The 20,055-nt window shown below is 37.1% G+C and overlaps 1 protein-coding gene across 6 annotated transcripts; it reads right to left on the reverse strand.

Moving 5' to 3' along the window:
* Positions 1 to 32: 32 nt before the first annotated feature.
* LOC127455595 (SANT and BTB domain regulator of class switch recombination-like) lies at positions 33 to 19,944 on the reverse strand. 6 transcript variants are annotated; one of them, XM_051723625.1, is made up of 22 exons: positions 17,966 to 17,982; positions 17,691 to 17,772; positions 16,141 to 16,292; positions 15,820 to 16,009; positions 15,462 to 15,555; positions 12,200 to 12,447; positions 11,901 to 11,959; positions 11,324 to 11,484; positions 10,567 to 10,653; positions 8,260 to 8,370; positions 5,689 to 5,812; positions 5,380 to 5,532; positions 5,156 to 5,289; positions 4,928 to 5,027; positions 4,275 to 4,307; positions 4,090 to 4,186; positions 3,859 to 3,947; positions 3,145 to 3,173; positions 2,367 to 2,440; positions 1,882 to 1,970; positions 952 to 1,043; positions 33 to 651 (listed from the first exon to the last, which is right to left on the reverse strand). In XM_051723625.1, the coding sequence occupies exons 3-22, from the start codon at positions 16,288 to 16,290 to the stop codon at positions 615 to 617; spliced, it is 2,151 nt and encodes a 716-aa protein (XP_051579585.1). In that variant the 5' UTR covers positions 16,291 to 16,292; positions 17,691 to 17,772; positions 17,966 to 17,982; the 3' UTR covers positions 33 to 614. The 6 variants fall into 6 exon arrangements, with proteins under 6 accessions (XP_051579585.1, XP_051579580.1, XP_051579586.1 ...); XM_051723620.1 differs by lacking the exon at positions 17,691 to 17,772 and having other exon boundaries at positions 17,966 to 19,235; XM_051723626.1 differs by lacking the exons at positions 17,691 to 17,772; positions 17,966 to 17,982 and adding an exon at positions 18,163 to 19,234.
* Between the last annotated feature and the right edge of the window lie 111 nt (positions 19,945 to 20,055).

Here is a 20,055-nt window from a genome sequence, read left to right on the forward strand (position 1 = left end):
ACAAGAATTAGTCTTTAACGGTCACCATCAACCTCTCTATAGAGTCTCCTCTGCGTATTATACAGGTTTAAGTCATTGCATTAAGACGGCTTAAAGTGCAGGGTCAGTACCACGGATAAGAGCTTTGTCTGGTCACCTGAGTCGGCTAGAATGATGCATTGGCATGGACGTTACAATAGACTGAGGCTGGGATGCATCCTGAGGCAGAAAGAGATGAGATGAAGCAAAAGATGCTAAATATAATCCAACAGTACTCATGTGACTCATACAGATGCAGGAAGAGGATACACAGATTGTAGTTGTTGCAACCAATTCAATAGCAGCCAAAAGCTTGTATTGTTTGCAGTGCAACTGAAGGTTCTATTAGGTCCATTGTTAATGTTCTATAGCTACAATTATGACATCACTGACTCTGCCAGCATTCCATTCTTCTCACAGGATTGTAACGGATTCTAATGTTATTCTTGTTGTGTCTGGCTGGAGTTTGGAGAGGGGGGTGAGGAGTGGAGCAAAGGATGGATGAAGAGAGCGGTAGTTTCTTCTAGCTTGTCAAACAGCAGCAACCTCTTTACTCCTCTTTTCACAAACTCATCCACTCAACTCCATCTTTCCTCTTAAGTCGGTCTTGACGGCCCCGAGCGTGTCTTCGCTCTAAAAAAAGACCAAAGCGATGGTTAAAAATGGAACTGAGAGAAACGGAGAAAGGGAGAGAAAGTAAAACAGTAAAATGTAAGAAGCAAGGCTATATAAAAACAGGCATATTATATAAATATTAAACACATATTATATAAAGTCACACCTCTGACATAATCTAATCTTCTATACAAGAGTTTACGTTTAATTTGCCTGACAAGAGCAGACAAGCAAGTTTAGCTTTTTTTCATAAACCCTCACGATGAATATCACGAATCATCATTTTAAAATGTTTTGTTGTGTAGGTTATTACAGTACCTTAGAGTTTTCTCCGAGCTGCTGTGTCTTCCACTGGGCTGAGAAGAGGCCTTTAACTGGGCCTCCAGTCTAGAATAGATCCCCCCAGCAGGCTGGAACCACACACACACACACACACACACACACATACATTACGGTGCAAAATACTAGTAGAATGTTGTAATACTATTGTAAAAGACAGTAATAAAATAGCAACACAATTACTGACACACAATTTTGCTATAAGAAATGATATTCTATCACATGATAATTGAGGTAATAATGCTTTTCAGTCCCACAGCACACATATACAAAAACAAGTAGAAACAAACTCTTTTACACAGGCATTAAAGGGATAGTTCACCCAAAATTTATAATTCTCTTATAATTGACTCACCCTCATGCCATCCCAGATGTGTATGTTTCTCACCGATCATATCCAGAGGTGCAAAAATCATATGCATAGGGGCGCCATGTAAAGGGGGGCTCCAGTGGCTCACTAAAGGTGGTACAATCAGCCTCCTCAACCCCTCCAACATACCGCCCCCCCCACTCATTGCTTATAATGGATGACACTTCCCTCACTTAACAGATACATGGGGCACAACATTTAGTTTTGCATACCCGCTCAGAAATATGTAGTTGCGCCCCTGATCATATCGCTTCTGAAGACATATATTAAACCTCTGGACTCTTATGGATTACTTTTATGCTGCTTTTGTGATTTTTGGAGCTTCAAAGTTCTGGTCACCATTCACTTGCATTGTATGGACCTACAGAGCTATTTTTCTAAAAATCTTTGTTTGTGTTCAACAGAAGAAAGAGCGTCATGCACATCTGGTATGGCATGAGAGTGAGTAAATGATGGGAGAATTTTCATTTTTGGGTGAACTATCCCTTTAAAGAGGCTTTAGCAGGTTTACCCCAGCCAGAAATTATTGCTTTTTTTACCTCTTTGGTGTCTTTAAATTTCATCTGCTCCTGGTCACCAAAGCGCATTTTAGTGAGATTTGCTATAATCTCCTCCATTCTCCTCTGATCTAGAGTGAATATAAACAGATAGTCATCCAACAAGATCATTGCAAATCTACAAAGACCATCAAGTGAAGGCTTCCGTCTATGTCAGAAGTACAGCCAAAATTGTCCCTAATATATTTATTTAATACCATTCATTAAACACCGTCATAAATATTCACTAATGCCACACTTTTTCAATTGAAAAGTGTTGATAAACAAAGAAGCAGTAGTTTATTTTTTTTAAACACCTGGCAGATGAACACATTAATGTATAGTACAAGTTGGACTACTAGTTGTTGGTTGGATTTCACTTTTTCTGATGTGATTTTTCATGCTTTTCAAGTGGTGTTGTAAATCACGACACTTTTTATTGTAACGGCTGCCCTACCACTGTGTAATTGTAAAGAAAGGCTTCATACCCTCCTCCCTCTGAGCATCCTGATTGTACCTCATGGAGCGAGAGCTATCCCACTTATTCTTCTGGATGCTGATGCTAAGAGTGAAAGAAAGAGAAAGAAAAAGATCCAGATGTATCAGTCAGAAGTCTAGAAATCCCTCCTCACTCGTATGTCATGAGTACGACTGTTAGTTTCAGTAAACTAAAAGGCTAACACACAAAACAGCATTAGCCTAACAGATTTACAACCGGTGCTGGGTAGTTTTCTTCTGAATTGTAATCTGGTACTGATTACAAATTACATGGCTAAAATTGTAGTCAGTAACTTAATTTCTTGGATTACATTTTAAAAGTAATCTAATCGGATTGCTTTTGGATTACTTCTGACCTAATTCTTGTTTATTTAAATGTCACATGCTTTTGAATAGGATAAACTTGAACCATTTTGACATAATGTTGCTTAAATGCATTAAAGAAAACTTACTTATTGGTAGAAATATGAGGAATGATTGAGACAATATACTGCCTTTGCCTGTATCATGTAATCTATAAATAAGTAACTAATCTGAGTATTTTAAAATTTATTTTAATTAATTACAAGTACTTGATTTTTGTAATCTGTAATCTATAAAAAGTAACTAATCTGATTATAAGTATTTTAAAATTTATTGTAATCTAATTACAAGTACTTTTATTTTTGTAATCTGATCACGTAATCCATTTTTACATGTAATACATTACTATCCAGCACTGTCTACAACTGAGATCACTTTTACAGAAAAGTCTTTAGTATCACTCACATGAATGGGGTTGAGTCTCGAGAAGGCACCTTTAGAACAACAGGACAGAGTGAAAGAAAAGAGAAGTAAAATACAACAAGTTACCAAACACTGTTACCAAAACAGGAAGACCAACTCATCAAAGGTCCCCCCACCTCCCTCCACACATACAGAAGAACGTTCTACTTCCTCTTACAGTTGTGCTGGAAATCCTCTTCAGTGACATGACTGACTGATCATGAGATAAAGCACTGACTAAACTATACATTTACATGTGAGTGGTGCTTGACATCACAATGCTAGGTTGTTGCTTTGCGGTTGCTAAGGTGTTCTGTGAGGTTTATAACTTGTTGCTATGTGGTAGCTAGGGTGTTCTGGGTGGTTAGGTTGATCTGGTTGATATTCTAGTCCCTAGATATGTCTCTGGTCCCTCCTTCATTTTAAGTCTACAAGATTTTTTTTATATTTGTTTTATAGTCCGCATAGCAGGTGAAAAATGTTGTTCTGATTCCTTTAAAAGTAATAATACCTCTCCTCAAAAAGACGCAAGATTTGATGTATCATTCATTTCCATAGCACAAACGTTGCAGGGCAAATTATGCACCAAAGTTTAATACTTTGGTTTAGGGGTTTGTTCAAATCCCTAACCCTAGTATGAGCAATAGTTAATAGCTAAGGCAAGCATAACTAGTTATTAGAGAAATTAGCAAATTAATTAATTAATTATGCACTCACCTTCTCTACAGATTTCTCTTTATGCTGGAAATTTGGTGAGGACACTTCTCTTTTCAAAGGTTTGCCAGATTTCCTTGCCTTTTTTGCAGCTATGTTAAAAATAGCATAAAACCATCAATAACCCAACCAGTATGCTTAAAATTGTACACGACTGCCATCTTCAGTCCACAATGAGATACTGCCTCTCAAAACTCATCTTTTTCCTACTGATGTGTAAAATTTTTAGTTCACCTTGTGTTTTTGAAGTGTGTTCTTCATCCCCAACCTCGTCTTCTGTGACCTCTGACCCTGTAGTGTACTCATCTTCAGACAACATAGACTGCTGCCACTGCAAAAGGATAGATGAGGTGTGTGTATTTGAATGGGGGTTTGTGGGAATGATTTTGCAATCAATATTTGAGGAACTTGCTCCTTACCAGCTGCAGACTCCAGTTTTTTAACAGTGAAAACTAGGGGAAAAGGTGCTATTATAATTAGAGCTCAGACAATCAAACTGAGATTCACAAATTAAACATTCTTCACAATAAAGAAGGAATATATGTGTGTGCGTGCGCATTGGCCTTTTGGGGCATGTTGTCACACTATATGGGGTAAGCAGTCACAGTGGAACTTGTCATTTAACAGCCTGTTATAGGCTTTTCTGAAAAATTTAAACAGTAAAACAATTACATGAAACAGCAAAAATAAAACATACTAAAATAAAAAACCATTGTTTTGGCCAAAACACTTGACCCAATACAAATGACAACTTTCCCTGACATGACAAATACACTTTTCTTGAGATTGCAGTTAAACTGTTCAGTTAAAATCTATCTTCATTATATTCTTGACTCTTGCTTGAATGTATGTTAGTGTGGTTTTATTTTGTTCACTGGTTTACCCAAAAGCTATAGCAAAATTTTAGTGTGAAGGATAGAATTCACAAAAATAATTCTAATTTTAGAGAGTCTGAAGTGTTCGCAATGATGGGGGCAGATCAGAGGACTTTGAAAATGAGCCAAAAATACATACATAAATAAGAGAAAAAAAAGCAAAGCTAATTAAAGAAAGAAAAGCTAGATAGACTCACAGCTGTGGTTTCCCCAGGTCTGTGAGCTGTAAGCACCCCTGACTGAAGCGTTATATCACAGCCTGGCACGTGTTCACTGCCTGCAGAAGGGTCCTCAGAGCTACAGCAAAACAGCACAAATTACACCACAAAACAGAGTCAAAAGAACCAAACACTTGGTAGTGGATCAAATGAATCTAACATGGCACACAAATGAGTTTTATCAGAAGGATTTTACTGTAGTCTGACCTCTCGGGCACACACACAGCCTCCCTGTGTAGCAGCAAGTCATTCAGTATTCTGGTCTGTGTTGAGTTTACATTGTGATCGCCACAGTTTTCACCATCTGCCGCACTCACAATGTGGTCTCTTTTTTTACAGCCCTGCACCAAGCATTTAAACACAGTGAGAACTGAGACAGTTCAAAGGCCAACTAAGTTTATGAGAACATATTCTTAAGCAACAAAACAAACCTTGGGCATGGAGGAGGGTTCAAATCGTAGGACTCTCTGGTTGCAGCAGGGGTAATGACCTATGCCGTGCCATTTATGATCTGTCCTGATACCAGGATACACAATGGCCTCTGGGTGGTATTTACATTGGCCCAACTCTGTACACAGGAATGCCTGCCAAGGGCATACAACATGCACTTTTTTCTTATTTTCTTTTACTTTCTTATCTTATCAATTTCATTTTTAAATTAATCAATCAGTCTCTACAGTTTGTCTACATATTATCACAAGTAAAACATCTCTCTATATTTACAACATAAATGTATGTACCTGTTTGCAACACGTGCAGGTGAGGAAGTTGATGGTGCCCCAGATCCTCCAGTAGACCAGAACCCAGGACTTCAACTCTTCATAAAGTTCATTTAAATACTCATGTACCTCCCATGCCTTATGTCTACACAGACACCACACCAACATTACACCAGCCACACAAAGAGGATGCATGCTTTTGCTACAGAGGGCATGTAAATATGTGTGAATAGTATCACTAAAAAAAAAATAGCACTTTGGCTGAACTTGATTCAGTCGTGGACAGTGGTTCCACATGTTTGAAATGAGTTTTCTTAACTTATAATTTATATGTAATTTTAACACAAATGTTTTGTCTAGAAAGACCCTAGTTTATTTGAGTAATCCCAACAAAATTAGACATGTCAATATAAATCACTTTTATTTCTTTATGTACTAATTAGTGAAAGTTAGCATGCTAAATACATGCTGGTTGGAAGCACTACATTTGGAGTGTAGTTTAGTAACAATATTATGGTTAGCAGTAGCAAAGCAATTGGTTAACGAAGCGAGCAATCAATTTCATGTGCGCAATCTACCTGTCCTCATCGTTAAATCAAGCTCCACTCTTCACCATAATGGTAAACCCCAAAACTCCAACATAACAGAAACTCTTCTACATTTCAACACAACAAAACATTAAACACTAACAAGAATCCCCTTTATATTCATCTTGCATAAAAACACAAAATAACACTTAATTTTAATATTTACTCTCCCTTTCAAGTCCAATGCAAAGCATGCTGGAAATGGAAATCCCCTGCCCAGTTTCATTAATGCTACATTAAAAAAACCACAAAAAAATATTCATGTAGACTGAACTCAAATGGATTAGGTAAACAATTCATTTTTCAAATTTAAATTGATAGAATGCAATAAAATCACGTTGACAAAATGTTCTAGAATTGTGTTGCTTTAGTTCCTAAGTTCAAGTAATTGAACAAGAAGCAAAATCCTTTTTTCTTTTTTCTTTTTTTTTTTTTTTGAGTATGGGTGTAAAAACTTCAGGAGTGAATATCTCAGCATTATGGTTTTAATTCACTTGTGTGCAGTGTTGGGGTAATGCGATAAAAGTAACATGTTTTATGTAATCAGGTTAACGAGTAAAGTAATGCAATTTTTTTTTATTTTAGACCATAATATCGGAGTTACTTTTGTACACCACTACTGTCCCTGTATTGCGAGAAATCAGGAGTAAAATTGTGCAAACTTCGGGGAGGAGACTTAGTGCATGATGGGCATTGTATTTCTATAGAGTGTGAGGCCAAAGACCATTTAGCAGAGATGAGTCATTTCTATTTAAATGAATGGCAGAAACTGGAACGCCCAACCAAGAAGCTCTAGCACCCAATGGTCAACGGATGTAGAAAGGAAGTCCTGCCTTGCAGGTAAAAGAGCCAGTCACCTTTTAGATTCAGACACTACCTGTCAATCAACCTGCTAATGCGCATTTCGTGTTTTAGCGTAATATGAGGTCAACATTCAGTTGAGTGAAATGCAATTGATTCATGTGTTAATACACACAGCATTAAAAAAATAAAATCAGTAAATGTGTTTAGGCAGAGGGATTATAAGATTAGTCTTCCACTGGCCACAACATGATACATAGGGTGAAATACTCGCTCAAGTTACTGACTTACGCAGCCGAATGGCTCCGTGTTACAGCTCCCCGTAACTGGGAGAATGGGATGACTCTGGATCAGTGGCTCAGAGCAACGTTCTACATCGATTGTGTATGCAGAGAAAATGTCTTAGTTTCTAAAAAGATTCAATATTTTTGTTTTATTATAAACCAATAGTTTGATTTCCATGAGTTTTTATGATATTTTGGTAGCATTATAAACGATTCCATTCAAGTTGTATCAACATGCTTCTTTGAAGTTGTGGTGTCTGTATGCACCGTGGATCAACTCAAAACAAGTGGGCACTGAGATGACTTAAGTGAAAAATATTAATTTATTCATCAGACTTATTCCTTGAACATGTTAGGCTGGCATTCCCCACTGAATTTGATGCTTACTTTTGAAAAACATCTTAAGTGGACTCTGACATTGTCGATGGGCACAGCACATAATGACATATGATGCAGGTTCAAGTGTTGGACCTTTCTGCTTTAGGTAAGACAGTGGTTATTCTTCATTATTCATATTGGCTGCCATGTTGATGGAAAAACAAATCATGCATATTCATGTTATTGCATCTTTATTATAAATATGACGTGAAGACCTACTTTCTAAATATCTGTTTGTTTACTGTGTTGTTTTGACATGAGTGTTGTACAGTAGCGAGCATGACCTGTAAAGCCGCTTGTATGCAATGCATGGCTTATTTATATGAAATGCATAGCATAGCAGAAGAGAAAGTGGCTGTGCGAAAAAAGCAACACAAAAGTAACATAACACTTTACTTTCCATAAAAAAAATTTTTTTTTTTAATTAAGTTACTTTTTAAGGAGTAACACAATATTCTTCTGAGTTACTTTTAAAAGTAACATTACCCAACACTGCTTGTATGTATGTGACTGAAAGACAGCATGTAAGTGTATGATCTAACCTGGTGTGAGTGAATATAATGTTCCCCTGGGTGTCTATGTTGATTTTGTTTGGAACACAAGGGATTTTTCTCTCCGTTTCTTTGGTTAGAAGCTTATGGCAAAGTCCACATCTGGGGAGAGAGAACCACAATTTTTTAAAATGACTATACTGAAAAAAATAGGTAACCTGCAGTTGTTACTTCAAGGATCTATTTACTTGATTTAACCTATAAAATTAACTTTTGTTGGTGTAATCAATTTTTTTTTTAATTGATTTAGTCAGATATTTTTTTTTTACTTGAATCAGACCAGCTAATTTAAATGTTACCACATAAAGCATACTCTGAAAAACACCAGCAGAATTATTTATAATACTTAATAAACTCATAATAAAACAATGACATCTATGCATGTTTTTTATATATTAGATACACTTGATTGAGTCCTTTTTTACTATAGATTCTCCTCCCTGCCCAGTAGGTGGTGATATGCACGAAGAATGTGAATCGCCAAAAACAAAAGAAGAAGAATGTGGAAGTGGAGATTGACAGTAGAAAAGGACTAATATATTGATCTGTTTCTCACCCACGCTTATATCGCTTCATAAGACCACTGGAGTCTTATGGATTATTTATATGCTGCCATTATGTGCTCTTGGAGCTTCAAAGTTTTGGTACCTATTCACTTGCATTGTGAGGACCTACAGAACTGAAATATTCTTCTAAAAATCTTTGTTTGAGTTCAGCAGAAGAAAAAAAGTCATACACTTCTGGGATGGCATGAGGGTGAGTAATTGATGAGAAAAGTTTCATTTTTTTGGTGAACTATTCCTTTAAATATCAAAGCTTGATTATATACTGAAAAAAAAAATAAAATAAAAAAAAACATTAACCTAAAAATCCAAATTAACTGGTTTGATTCAAGTCAAAAATATGAATCAACCTCACTACTTTAGGTTACACCAACAAAACAAATTTTAAGGGTTAAATATGGTAGAAATAGCTCCTTAAAGGTGCAGTATGTAAGATTCAGAAACCCGTTATTAATGACACCAGTGGCCATTAAGTGAACTGCAGCCAGTTACCTGTTGTACGTAACGTACAAAAAAACATGATTCACCAGCATCATGCTGACAGATGAGGTAGCATAATTAAAATTACAGTTATGATTGTTTTACAACAAACTTTGAGACTGTAGTTTGAAGTAATCACTTTTCTTTGCATGATACACTGACTGCATTTATACGATAGCCTATGTCAGCGTTAGCTAGCTAGCCAGCTTTATCAAAAGCTGTTAGCTAAATTTGGTGGATAAAATAGACTGTACATTATAAATATGTTGACACAATTCAGTATTGATGCGATTCCATCACAACTGTCATTTTGATATATCGATGAGCTATTGTTTTATAATAATATAATGTCTATATTTTCTGTATAACCAAGTTATGTTACACTAATGAATGGAGCTTTTTGCATTATCTTGAACATTCATTTCATGTGTTATTGTAGTTTAGCTAAAATTACACAGATCAATCTTTATGGCACTATATTTCACATGCTTTGCAGTTATGTAAATTTACCAGTCCAATAAGAACACCAATTCAGGGTTGGTTTTGATCCCCAAAACCGAATGAAGGTCCCTCCAGGAATCAAATGTCCTGCCGATGTTCACTCTAGTTTTCGCTCGACCACGATCATGTTCTCGCTTAGCCAGACGGGATTCAGTAAATGTTTTTTTTTTTTTTTTTTTTGGCTTACTCCGAGTTTGTGTAGGAGTCAGTGTTGTGCTGGAAGCCGGACGTTTGCTGGATTCCATCTCTAAGATAACGTTACCTAGTGTTGCAGACTGTTGTCGCTGTTGAATAGCGGAAGAGAAGTACCGAGGCAAAGCTCTCGGGAGTGCGCATAAACGTCACATACTTTGGATTTTCCCGGCAAAACTGACCCACTCCCTTCGCAAGAAAATCAGTCTACAGGCTTTAATAGGCAACCAAGGAATTCCGGGAAGGGCTCATTTTTTAAGTTTCGTTACAAGCCGTTCACACATTGGCAAAAACAAAAAAAGGCGAATATTACATGAAAATTGTTACATGTTGCACCTTTAAGGTAACAATTGCAAGTTACCACTTTAAGTGTATTACAGGTAATATGTAATTAATCTGGTATAAGGCAGATACTGAACCAGTATTACATTATGAATATAGGTGAATTAATACATCTATAATAGGTGCGGCTGAGCAAACTTGTACTGCTCTGACTGCTTGAACATGTCAGTACAATAAATCATCATGCTATTAACGTGCTATTACAGTATTACACTCTCACCGGTGCAAAGTAGATGCGTTACCAGGAGAGTCGTGATTCTGATTATCAGGATCGAACAATCTCTCAATCTTCTTCTGAAACAGTTTGCTGGGTAAAATGTAAAAATCATCACAAATACAGTTTCATCAATAACATACAGTATAATGTAACTGATCTGTGTGTCATATGATGTAACCTGTACATTATAGAACTGAATTGACAAGTGTTTTTGGTTTTGGGGGGGGGGGATTTTTCCCCTTTTTCTCCCAATTTGGAATGCCCAATTCCCAATGTGCTTTTTTTAAGTCCTCGTGGTCACGTAGTGATTTGCCTCAACCCGGGTGGCGTAGGACGAATCCCAGCTGCCTCTGCCTCTGAGACCATCAACCCGCGCATCTTGTCACGTGACTTATTGAGCACGCTGCCATGTAGACATAGCGCGTATGGAGGCTTCACGCCATCCACCACGGCATCCACGCTCAACTCGCCACGCGCCCCACCGAGAATGAACCACATTATAGTGACCACGAAGAGGTTACTCCATGTGACTCTACCCTCCCTAGCAACCCTTACCTCAGCTTAGGAGACCTGGCTGGAGTCGCCCTGGGATTCGAACTAGCGATCTCCAGGGGTGGTAGCCAGGGTCTTTTACCACTGAGCAACCCAGGCCCCCTCTGAATTGACAAGTTTAAATGTTTAATATTTACATGGTATACACTACTAATATGATATCCAGCAGATTCAAAATTGTTCTGTTTTGTTCTGTGTTTGTTCTCACCTTTTGAATTTGTCTTTTTTGTCCCTGAGGTCATCTGCCTCATTGTGGCTGAATAGATCAGCAATGCGTCTGGCCAGTTTGTTGTTGATGCAGTTCATATTGCATGGCGTTGCTATAACGGCACACATGTGTTTGTGACAATACTGGATACACTCCTCAACCTTTAAATCCACAAAAATGAAACACCTGAAGCCCATATAATGAATAGACAATTAACTTCTGACGAGATCTCAATCCAACATGCCATCTCTACACACTGCTCATACAAACCAAAACAATCCCAAACTAAAGTCATCCTGTTAAGGAGAAAAATTCATACATATATGCTGGTGTTTTGTGGAGAATGTTTCTTCCAAGCACATAAAAAGGATTCATCAGGAACATTACAATTGAAATGTATTAGTGCTTGTTTGGGCAGTGCAGAGCTCATACAAAAAAAAAATAAAAAAAAAATACGAACGTCACAAAACAGCCATCATGCACCATGCCTTTAACATGCACTTGTATCAAAAAGTCACCCAGCTCAGAGCACACTTTCTACATTACCCAAAACACTGTCACTCCTCACAACACTTACTAAAGTTTCCATCTTCAAGAACTCGGAGGAGATCAGGATAGAGATGACATTGCTGTGCTCTGCAACCAAACACCACAACATAACCGACAACATCACAAACAGCGAAATGTCAAACTCACAGCCAACACATAACCGTTTACAACCACATGAAACACCATCCACCACTTATAAACACCATTCAGCCATATCAGACGACAGACATTACACAACACCTCTTTTGGTATCTTTAATTAGAGAAAAATAAATGACAACAGCAAATACACAAAGAACATCTGAAGCAGTTCCCAAAAGACAATTACCCAATTTGGGCTTGTCGAGGTGTTTTCCATGCGAATGTTCAGTGCTGTGACTCTTGACGTAGTTCATTAGCCAGTCAAAGATCTGGACATCACAGTGGACAGAAATGTCTACCTCGTCCCAGCGCTGTGGGTCCACGGACAGATACTCTTCAAAGTAACGCATCTCTCTCACCAGCAGGTTCCTCGGACACACGAAGTCCTGCTTCAGGTTCTTTGCCTCATCACACACGTGGATGACCATGTTGGGGCTGTGTGCAAAGAAGACAAGCAGTTACTCACACAGGAAAAAAATGTGCTTCATGTGGTAACATCTAAATAAAATTGTTTTATTTATGCTGAAAATATAATGTAACTAATGAATTAACCTGAATACATTAGGTACACCAACAAAACTTATTTTTTATTAAACTCTGGTGCATTTTTGGGCTGCCATCTGTAATTTTTCACATTCATATTTAAAAGCTCCCCATTCACACATACTGTGGACTAATTGCAAAAAATTCTCATTTTTCAGAAACCCCTCAAATAAAAAAAATGTAAAAAAAACACTATAATATTGTATGTGTTATATATATATATAATTTTTGTTGTTGTCCTAAGTTTGTAAACATGTAATTCTGGTTCTGTTCACTCTACCTCACTTTGAAAAGTCACAATTCATTCCACTAGATGGCAGCAAGCACTAGAAAAAAAGAATGGTTTATCTATCACATTCCATCACAACTGACAGCTCTGAAATGTAAGTGGCGCTGTAATGCATTTTAGCCCTCACAGGTGTGCTCGTCCATAGACATTCAGTCTAATTTTCAGTTCAAGCACCACCCTCATTATCTACATCTCCATCCAAGGATTTTTTGTGAAAAAAGTTTTAGTGCATCAAAATAAAGCTGATGGAAACGCAAATTAATCGCTAAAATTTCACAAGTGTCAACATAATATTTTTCCGTTTAACTCTAGCGCATAAACTCCATGTCGATACTTCATAGGTCACGAAAAACTGGTTTGGAAACACTTTTTGTTGAGATGACTGGCATTAATACAAAAATGTAGTGTCACATGACAGAATTTACCCCAATCGTTAGCCTGTGTTAATCATGACGACAAGGTATACATCCTTGAAAGCCAATTTGTTGTATGTGATTATGGATTGATCTGAACGGCATAAAGATCTGATCACTGCAAACATGACACTTCCAGGAGTGCCAACACAAATATCACGTATCATGCACATAGACAAGTGCATGGAGAACAAATGAATGGCCACTGTTTGTGATTAATCGCGGTAGACATCAGTTTATTTATTAAAGTTGATTTTTCACACCATTCAAAACAATAGACAGCAGTCATGGAATTAGCCCACAATACAAAAAAAAAACATATTTATGTGCACAAAGATATTTTAAATTAAAAATAAATACACAATACTTGGAGAAAAGCTTCAGTGTGCTTTTTTGGAACACAAACATACAATTCTATAAAATTATTGTTTAGCTTACATTTGAAAAAATGCTGGCAAAATTCCCTGTATTACATTAAATAAATTACCAAACAAAAAAAAATATATATTTTTAGACTTATATATGCCTTTTCTTTACACAAACTTAAATTAGCCATACCCTGTTCTGTAGACAAATAAAATCGGCTGAATGACATTTTCTACACTTCAAGACTATAAACTATCAGAACTATTTGTCCAATGCCGAGTTCACTTTCAGAAAACGAGCTTTTGAACCTTTTAAAACTTTTAATTTTTGTTTTAAATCTAACCCTCTTTACCTCGGATCGCATTTGCTGCGCTTCTTCAGAAAATGTAAATTACATTATGATGCTAAAATTAATTTTAAATGACAGTCAAGTTCAGTTGGTCGTTAAAAGTTGCTGGACAAATATGCGGGACATAATGCAGTTGTGATGGCAATGCTTTAGATTAGATGATTGTTCAAAATAGCCTATTGAATATCAGGAATGTATCATATGTAAACCCTGATATTACACCACATAATTCTTTTCTTTAATAGCTGTGCACACAGCATATACACATGGATGGATGGTCCTTATACTAAGACTGAAAGTTTCCCCCACTATTTAGTGCAGGTTTCCAGCTTGAACAGGGCCGTGACTATTCGTTTTCGGGTCGGAACCGATGGCAACTTGCAATAGGCGCAACATTAGGACCAATATTACAGTCCTATCAGAAGGGCAACTGCTCCCTTTTGATTGCAATTCCTCATCTTCTGATTGCATTTGTTTGTGAAATTAAAATGACAGTAAGCTGGCTAATTTCAGTGAATTGTCTCAATACACTCCCCATTTTACCAAAAAATTAGGGACATCTGGGAGGCGAATTAGCGATAAACACACATTTCTGAATGGAAATGGCTTCAGGGCAGATTTCTTTTGCACTTAACCAAAACTTATGCGACAAAGTGTTTTTTTAGGCATGATGTCATCACGCACACCATTTTTATCGATAAAAGGCCATTTGAATGGAAACAGGCAGAAGACGGAAAATTTCTCCAAAACAAAATGCATGCTTGTTCACTTTGTCGATAACAAAATAGTGCATAAAGTGGATGGAAACTAGGCTATTGTTTCTTTGAATATTTCAGCCACTGAGTCAACTAGAAGCTCAATCTAGGTGAAGATCAGCAGAAAATCCCAGGAGATCAGCAGTTACAGAAATACTCAAACCAGCCCATCTGGCACCAACTATCATGCCATGGTCCAAATCAATGAGATCACATTTTTTCCCCATTCTGATGGTTGATGTGAACATTAACTGAAGCTCCTGACCTGTATCTGCATGATTTTATGCACTGCATTGCAGCCACACGATTGGCTGATAAGACAATCGCATGGATGATTCTGGATGCCAGATGGGCTGGTTTAAGTATTTCTGTAACTGCTGATCTCCTGGGATTTTCACGCACAACAGTCTCTAGAATTTACTCAGAATGGTGCCAAAAACAAAAAACATCCAGTGAGCGGCAGTTCTGCAGATGGAGACGCCTTGTTGATGAGAGAGGTCAACAGAGAATGGCCAGACTGGTTCGAACTGACAAAGTCTACGGTAACTCAGATAACCACTCTGTACAATTGTGGTGAGAAGTATAGCATCTCAGAATGCTATTCTGAGATGCGGGTTGGCGCTGTTTTGGCGGCAAGAAGGGGACTTACACAATATTAGGCAGGTGGTTTTAATGTTGTGGCTGATGGGTGTAGGTAATCTTGGAATGGGGCAAACAATATGAATGAGCCTCACCTTTTACCCCGTTCTGTCCTCTCAACCTTTTCTTCAGGATATGGAATCTCACTTTCTGCAGAGCCTCCTCGACCATTAGGGATCACAGTGAGGCCTATTGATAAAGCAATGAATATATATCAGTAGCCCTAGGAAAACCTCTACTAAAATGTTCCATAGTAGTTTAATGTCAATTTTGAAACGGTCTATTGGTCTATAAAATCTGATCCTGTTTATCTGTGAGTGTGAGATAGATGACCATACATCTATAAAATCATGTCAATCAAGAATAACAAACTTTAATACTGAGGGTTAGTTTAGATTCCAGCACTAAATAAGGGATTTGGTTGTTGTGTCCAAATCCCACTTATTGACTCACCTGACACTGAGAGAGAGCCCTGATTGGACTGTGATTCCCCTGTCTCTCCAGTTATGTCCAATAGTTTGGATTTGAGGTAGGAGGAAAAGGGTTCAGTTGGAGAGCCCACCGCTCCAGTCAGTGGGTTACACTGGTCATCAACATGAGGAAAACTGCCTGTAGTCTTCAGCTCTTCAAACCTTTGTGCACACTGCAAACATGAAAGAGAAAAACCTTGTCAGCAGTTCTGACAATATGGATACAGCGTGGTAACAACCACACCATTTAAATAGTAATAGTAATATTCTAAGCCAAATTAATTAGGTCTATTGTGTCTTTTACCTCTTTAGGTGTAAACCCTGGCACCAACTTAGCAACATTCTCCCAGTTGATTGGCTTAGGTGTTGCCCAAACTGAGCTCAGGACCATATCCAACACCAGGAGGTTGTTGTCATATGGGAAGTTATTATTGACAGAGCAAAGACGATTCATTTCTGCGGAGCAGAGATGGGGGGGGCAAATTAAAGCAGATCAAAGGTGGGGTTTTTTGTGGGTTTGTTTACTTTTGAATTTTTGACAGTGTTTTGAATTAAAGGAATATTCCGGGTTCCATTCAAGTTAAGCTCAAACGACAGCATTTGTGGCATAATGTTGATGGACCTTTTTCACAGACCTGTTATGATGCGTTTCTGCCTTCTTTAACAACGTAAATGTAGCAAACTTTTATATTTCCAATATTTAGTGTAAATTTATAATATTGTACTTTGTATTATTTGAGCAGTAAAGTTGTATAAAATGTCATTTTTAGAGTTTTAGGGGTTGTTGACATTAAATCGTCATGGCAACAAAGTTGTAAAATTGACTAACTTTACACAGAAAAGGTTAGTAAGCGATTTTATCACATTAAAATCATGTTAACGCGCATATTGTTTAAGTATTGTGGCTATACTTTTGAAACTGTGAGTATTTTAACGTTTACGAATTGGCCCCATTCACTTCCATTGTAAGTGCCTCAATGGGTCAAATCAAAATAATATTGATTACCACAAAAAATTATGCCACAAATACTGTCGATTGAGCTTAACTTGTATTGAACCCGGAACATTCCTTTAACGAGAATTCTGTTGGCCTGTTTGAACATTCCGTCACTGTAAGTCTATGGGATTTTTCTGATTTTTGATTTCCGATGTGCAAAAACAGTACATCCGATCAGTTAGAAATGACACAGCACACGAAGTCAGAGCAGTCTGAAGGTCTGTACCAAGTTTGCTTGAAAACTGTAAGAGGAGTTAGTGTTAAAAATGTTGGTCTCTGTTTAGGTTTTTTTTTTTTTCAAAATCCCTAAACCAGGTTTGTTGGCTATGTCAAGCCAACATAATGAGGCTATATTCGTTAACATTAGTTAACTACATTAGTTTATATGAACTGACAATGAACAATAATTATAGCATTTATTTTGTTAACATTTTATTAATATACATACAGTTCAGTGTTAGTTAATGTTAGTTCATACTACAAAACTAATGTTAACATGCACAAATTTTAATTTGAAAAATGTGTATGTTGAAATGAACATTAATCCAGACTAATGAGTGCTGTAAAAGTAGGCTACTATTTATTGTTAGTTCATGTGTACTAATATAGTTAACTAATGTTAGTTAATACAACCTAAATGTAATGTTACTGCACGTATTTAATTGTCATAAAACATGTACTAGTACATGTTTAGCATTCATAAAACATACACTAGTACATTTTTAACCACTGAAAATGATAAATTAACATTAAGATTAATAAATGCTGGAAAAATGTATTAATGTTAACAAACAGAACCTTATTGAAGTGTTATGCTTAAAACCCTCACCAAAATGGCTTAAAATAAGCCAACTTACTTTTGTCCCTTTGTCCTGTGTTTAAGGGGACATGAGGCACTTTGTGGAAATGACAGCTGTCCCATTTGATGTGGGTTCAAAGCTTATAAAAATGTATAGAAAAAAAAACAACTTTTACAGTTCAGCATTGTCTGTAGCCTATGTGGAGCTGCAAATATGCGAAGCTTGCATTAATAAATAAATGACAGATCATGGCACCGCCACAGCCTCACATTTTTGTCGCATCGCCTCTTCAGAATGCTAAGCTAACACACATCATCACATCGCCAATTTACCCTCTTCCAGATTTACGCGTTTCTTCTGGTATTGGCGCTCTTCTTTCATACCAGCTGAGCGGTGCTGCTAACAGGCTGGATGGTTTGAATAACATCAACGGAGATGCTCTGATTCACGATATTTCATCAAGGATGCGAGTAAATTTCACAATCACACATACGAATAATAATCATGAAAGGAACTGGTCAGACTTTACAAGCTCGATATCAGCAACTGTGAGCATGACTGTCCAGATCCTTGTTTTCCCTCTTGCAGAAGCGGCTCTTGGATGATGACGCGCTGCAGTCTCTCCGGTGGAGCACCTCCTCCCACGCTTTATACCCCTGCTGTTTGTCTGCTGAGATTTTACGGGCGGCCTAACAGCTCAATCAGCCATGACCACAGCCTAAAGAAGAAGCTGATAAAATTGTTCACGGCTGATGCGAGGCAGAGGATTAACTCCACTTTCCCCAGCGCACACACACACACACACACACCACTCACTCACTCTCTCTCTCTCTCTCTCTCTCTCTCGTTAGGTCGTGTCCTGTATTTCCGGTGCTGCAGTGCGCGACGGCGTCCACGTTGCCAAGCGACAACAATCAAAAGCATTTGTGTCAAAAGCTGTGTCCGAAACCGCCCCTTATCCTCTAAATAGTGCACTCACTGCCATTCATTATATAGGAAATAGTGAATGAGTGAACGAGTGGGCGATTTCAGACACAGCTAAAGTCATTTTGACTTGCTCCTCCTTTCCTTAAAAAAAAATAAAAATAAAAAAAGGCACTTATAATGGAAGTGAATGGGGCCAATCAGCAAACATTAAAATACTCACTGTTTCAAAAGTATAGCCACAAGACATGAACAATATGCGCGTTAACGTGATTTTAGTGTAATAAAATCACAACGTTTTCTGTGTAAAGTTATATCCAATTTAACAACTTTGTTGCCATGACGATGATTCACTATTTGTCTTGCGTCAACAAACCCTAAAACGACTGTAAAAGTAACGATTTAAACAACTTTACAGCTCAAATAATACATGAGTTTTAACAAAATTAATATGTGCTTTTATAAAATTATAAGATTCACGTTTCTGCTTTTAAACCTTCCAAAATTTGGCCCCATTCACTTCCGTTGTAAGTGCTTCACTGCAACCTCTATTTTGACAGATAAGTCCAAATACATTTTGGTGGTAATCAACATTATGCCACATATGCTGAACTTAACTTGAACCTGGCATATTATTTCAAGTCATGAGAATTACAGGCACATGGAAAGTTATAATCTAGTTCTAAAAACATAAAAAAATAAAAATAAAAAAAGAAGCCCTTGACTGAAACTGAGTTGTACTGAACTTTATCTCTTTCTGTATAAAAATGATAGAATTCTGTTGTCTGTCAGCATGCACTGCAACAATGGTTTTACTTTAAAGGAATCTTCTGGGTTCAATACAAGTTAAGCTCAATCAGCCGCATTTGTGGCATAATATTGATTACCACAGAAAATAATTTTCATCCCTCCTTTTAAAAAAAAAGCAAAAATATGGGTAACATTGAGGCACTTATATGGAAATATTTCTTCATAACAAAAAATATGAAGCTTCTAATTTTATAAAAGCACTTACATCAAATCTTCTGTTAAATCTTGCGTATTATGAGCTGTAAAAGTTGTTTAAATCATTGTTTTAGGGTTTACAGCGTTATGTTGTCATTGCAACAAAGTTGTAAAATTGGATAACTACACAAAAAAGGTTAGTAAGCGATTTTTATCACACTAAAATCATATTAACACATATTGTTTATGTCTTGTGGCTATACTTTTGAAACAGTGAGTATTTTAACGTTTACACAGCATGGCCCCATTCGCTTCCATTGTAAGTGCCTAACTGTAATCCATATTTTTGCTTTTTTGAAAGGACAATTTGAAATTAACTTTTGTGGTAATCAACATTATGCCACAAATGCTTCCCATTGAGCTTAACTTGTATGGCACAGATTTAACTCATAAAACTGACTGCCCATAACTATGCAGAGTTGCACTGCAATTTCTTGATATCTGAGTATTTATTATTGGTCTGTATAATTAATATAGTTAATACAATAGAGAA

The sequence above is a fragment of the Myxocyprinus asiaticus genome, chromosome 17 (genome assembly GCF_019703515.2).
Source record: "Myxocyprinus asiaticus isolate MX2 ecotype Aquarium Trade chromosome 17, UBuf_Myxa_2, whole genome shotgun sequence".
Lineage (NCBI taxonomy): Eukaryota > Metazoa > Chordata > Actinopteri > Cypriniformes > Catostomidae > Myxocyprinus > Myxocyprinus asiaticus.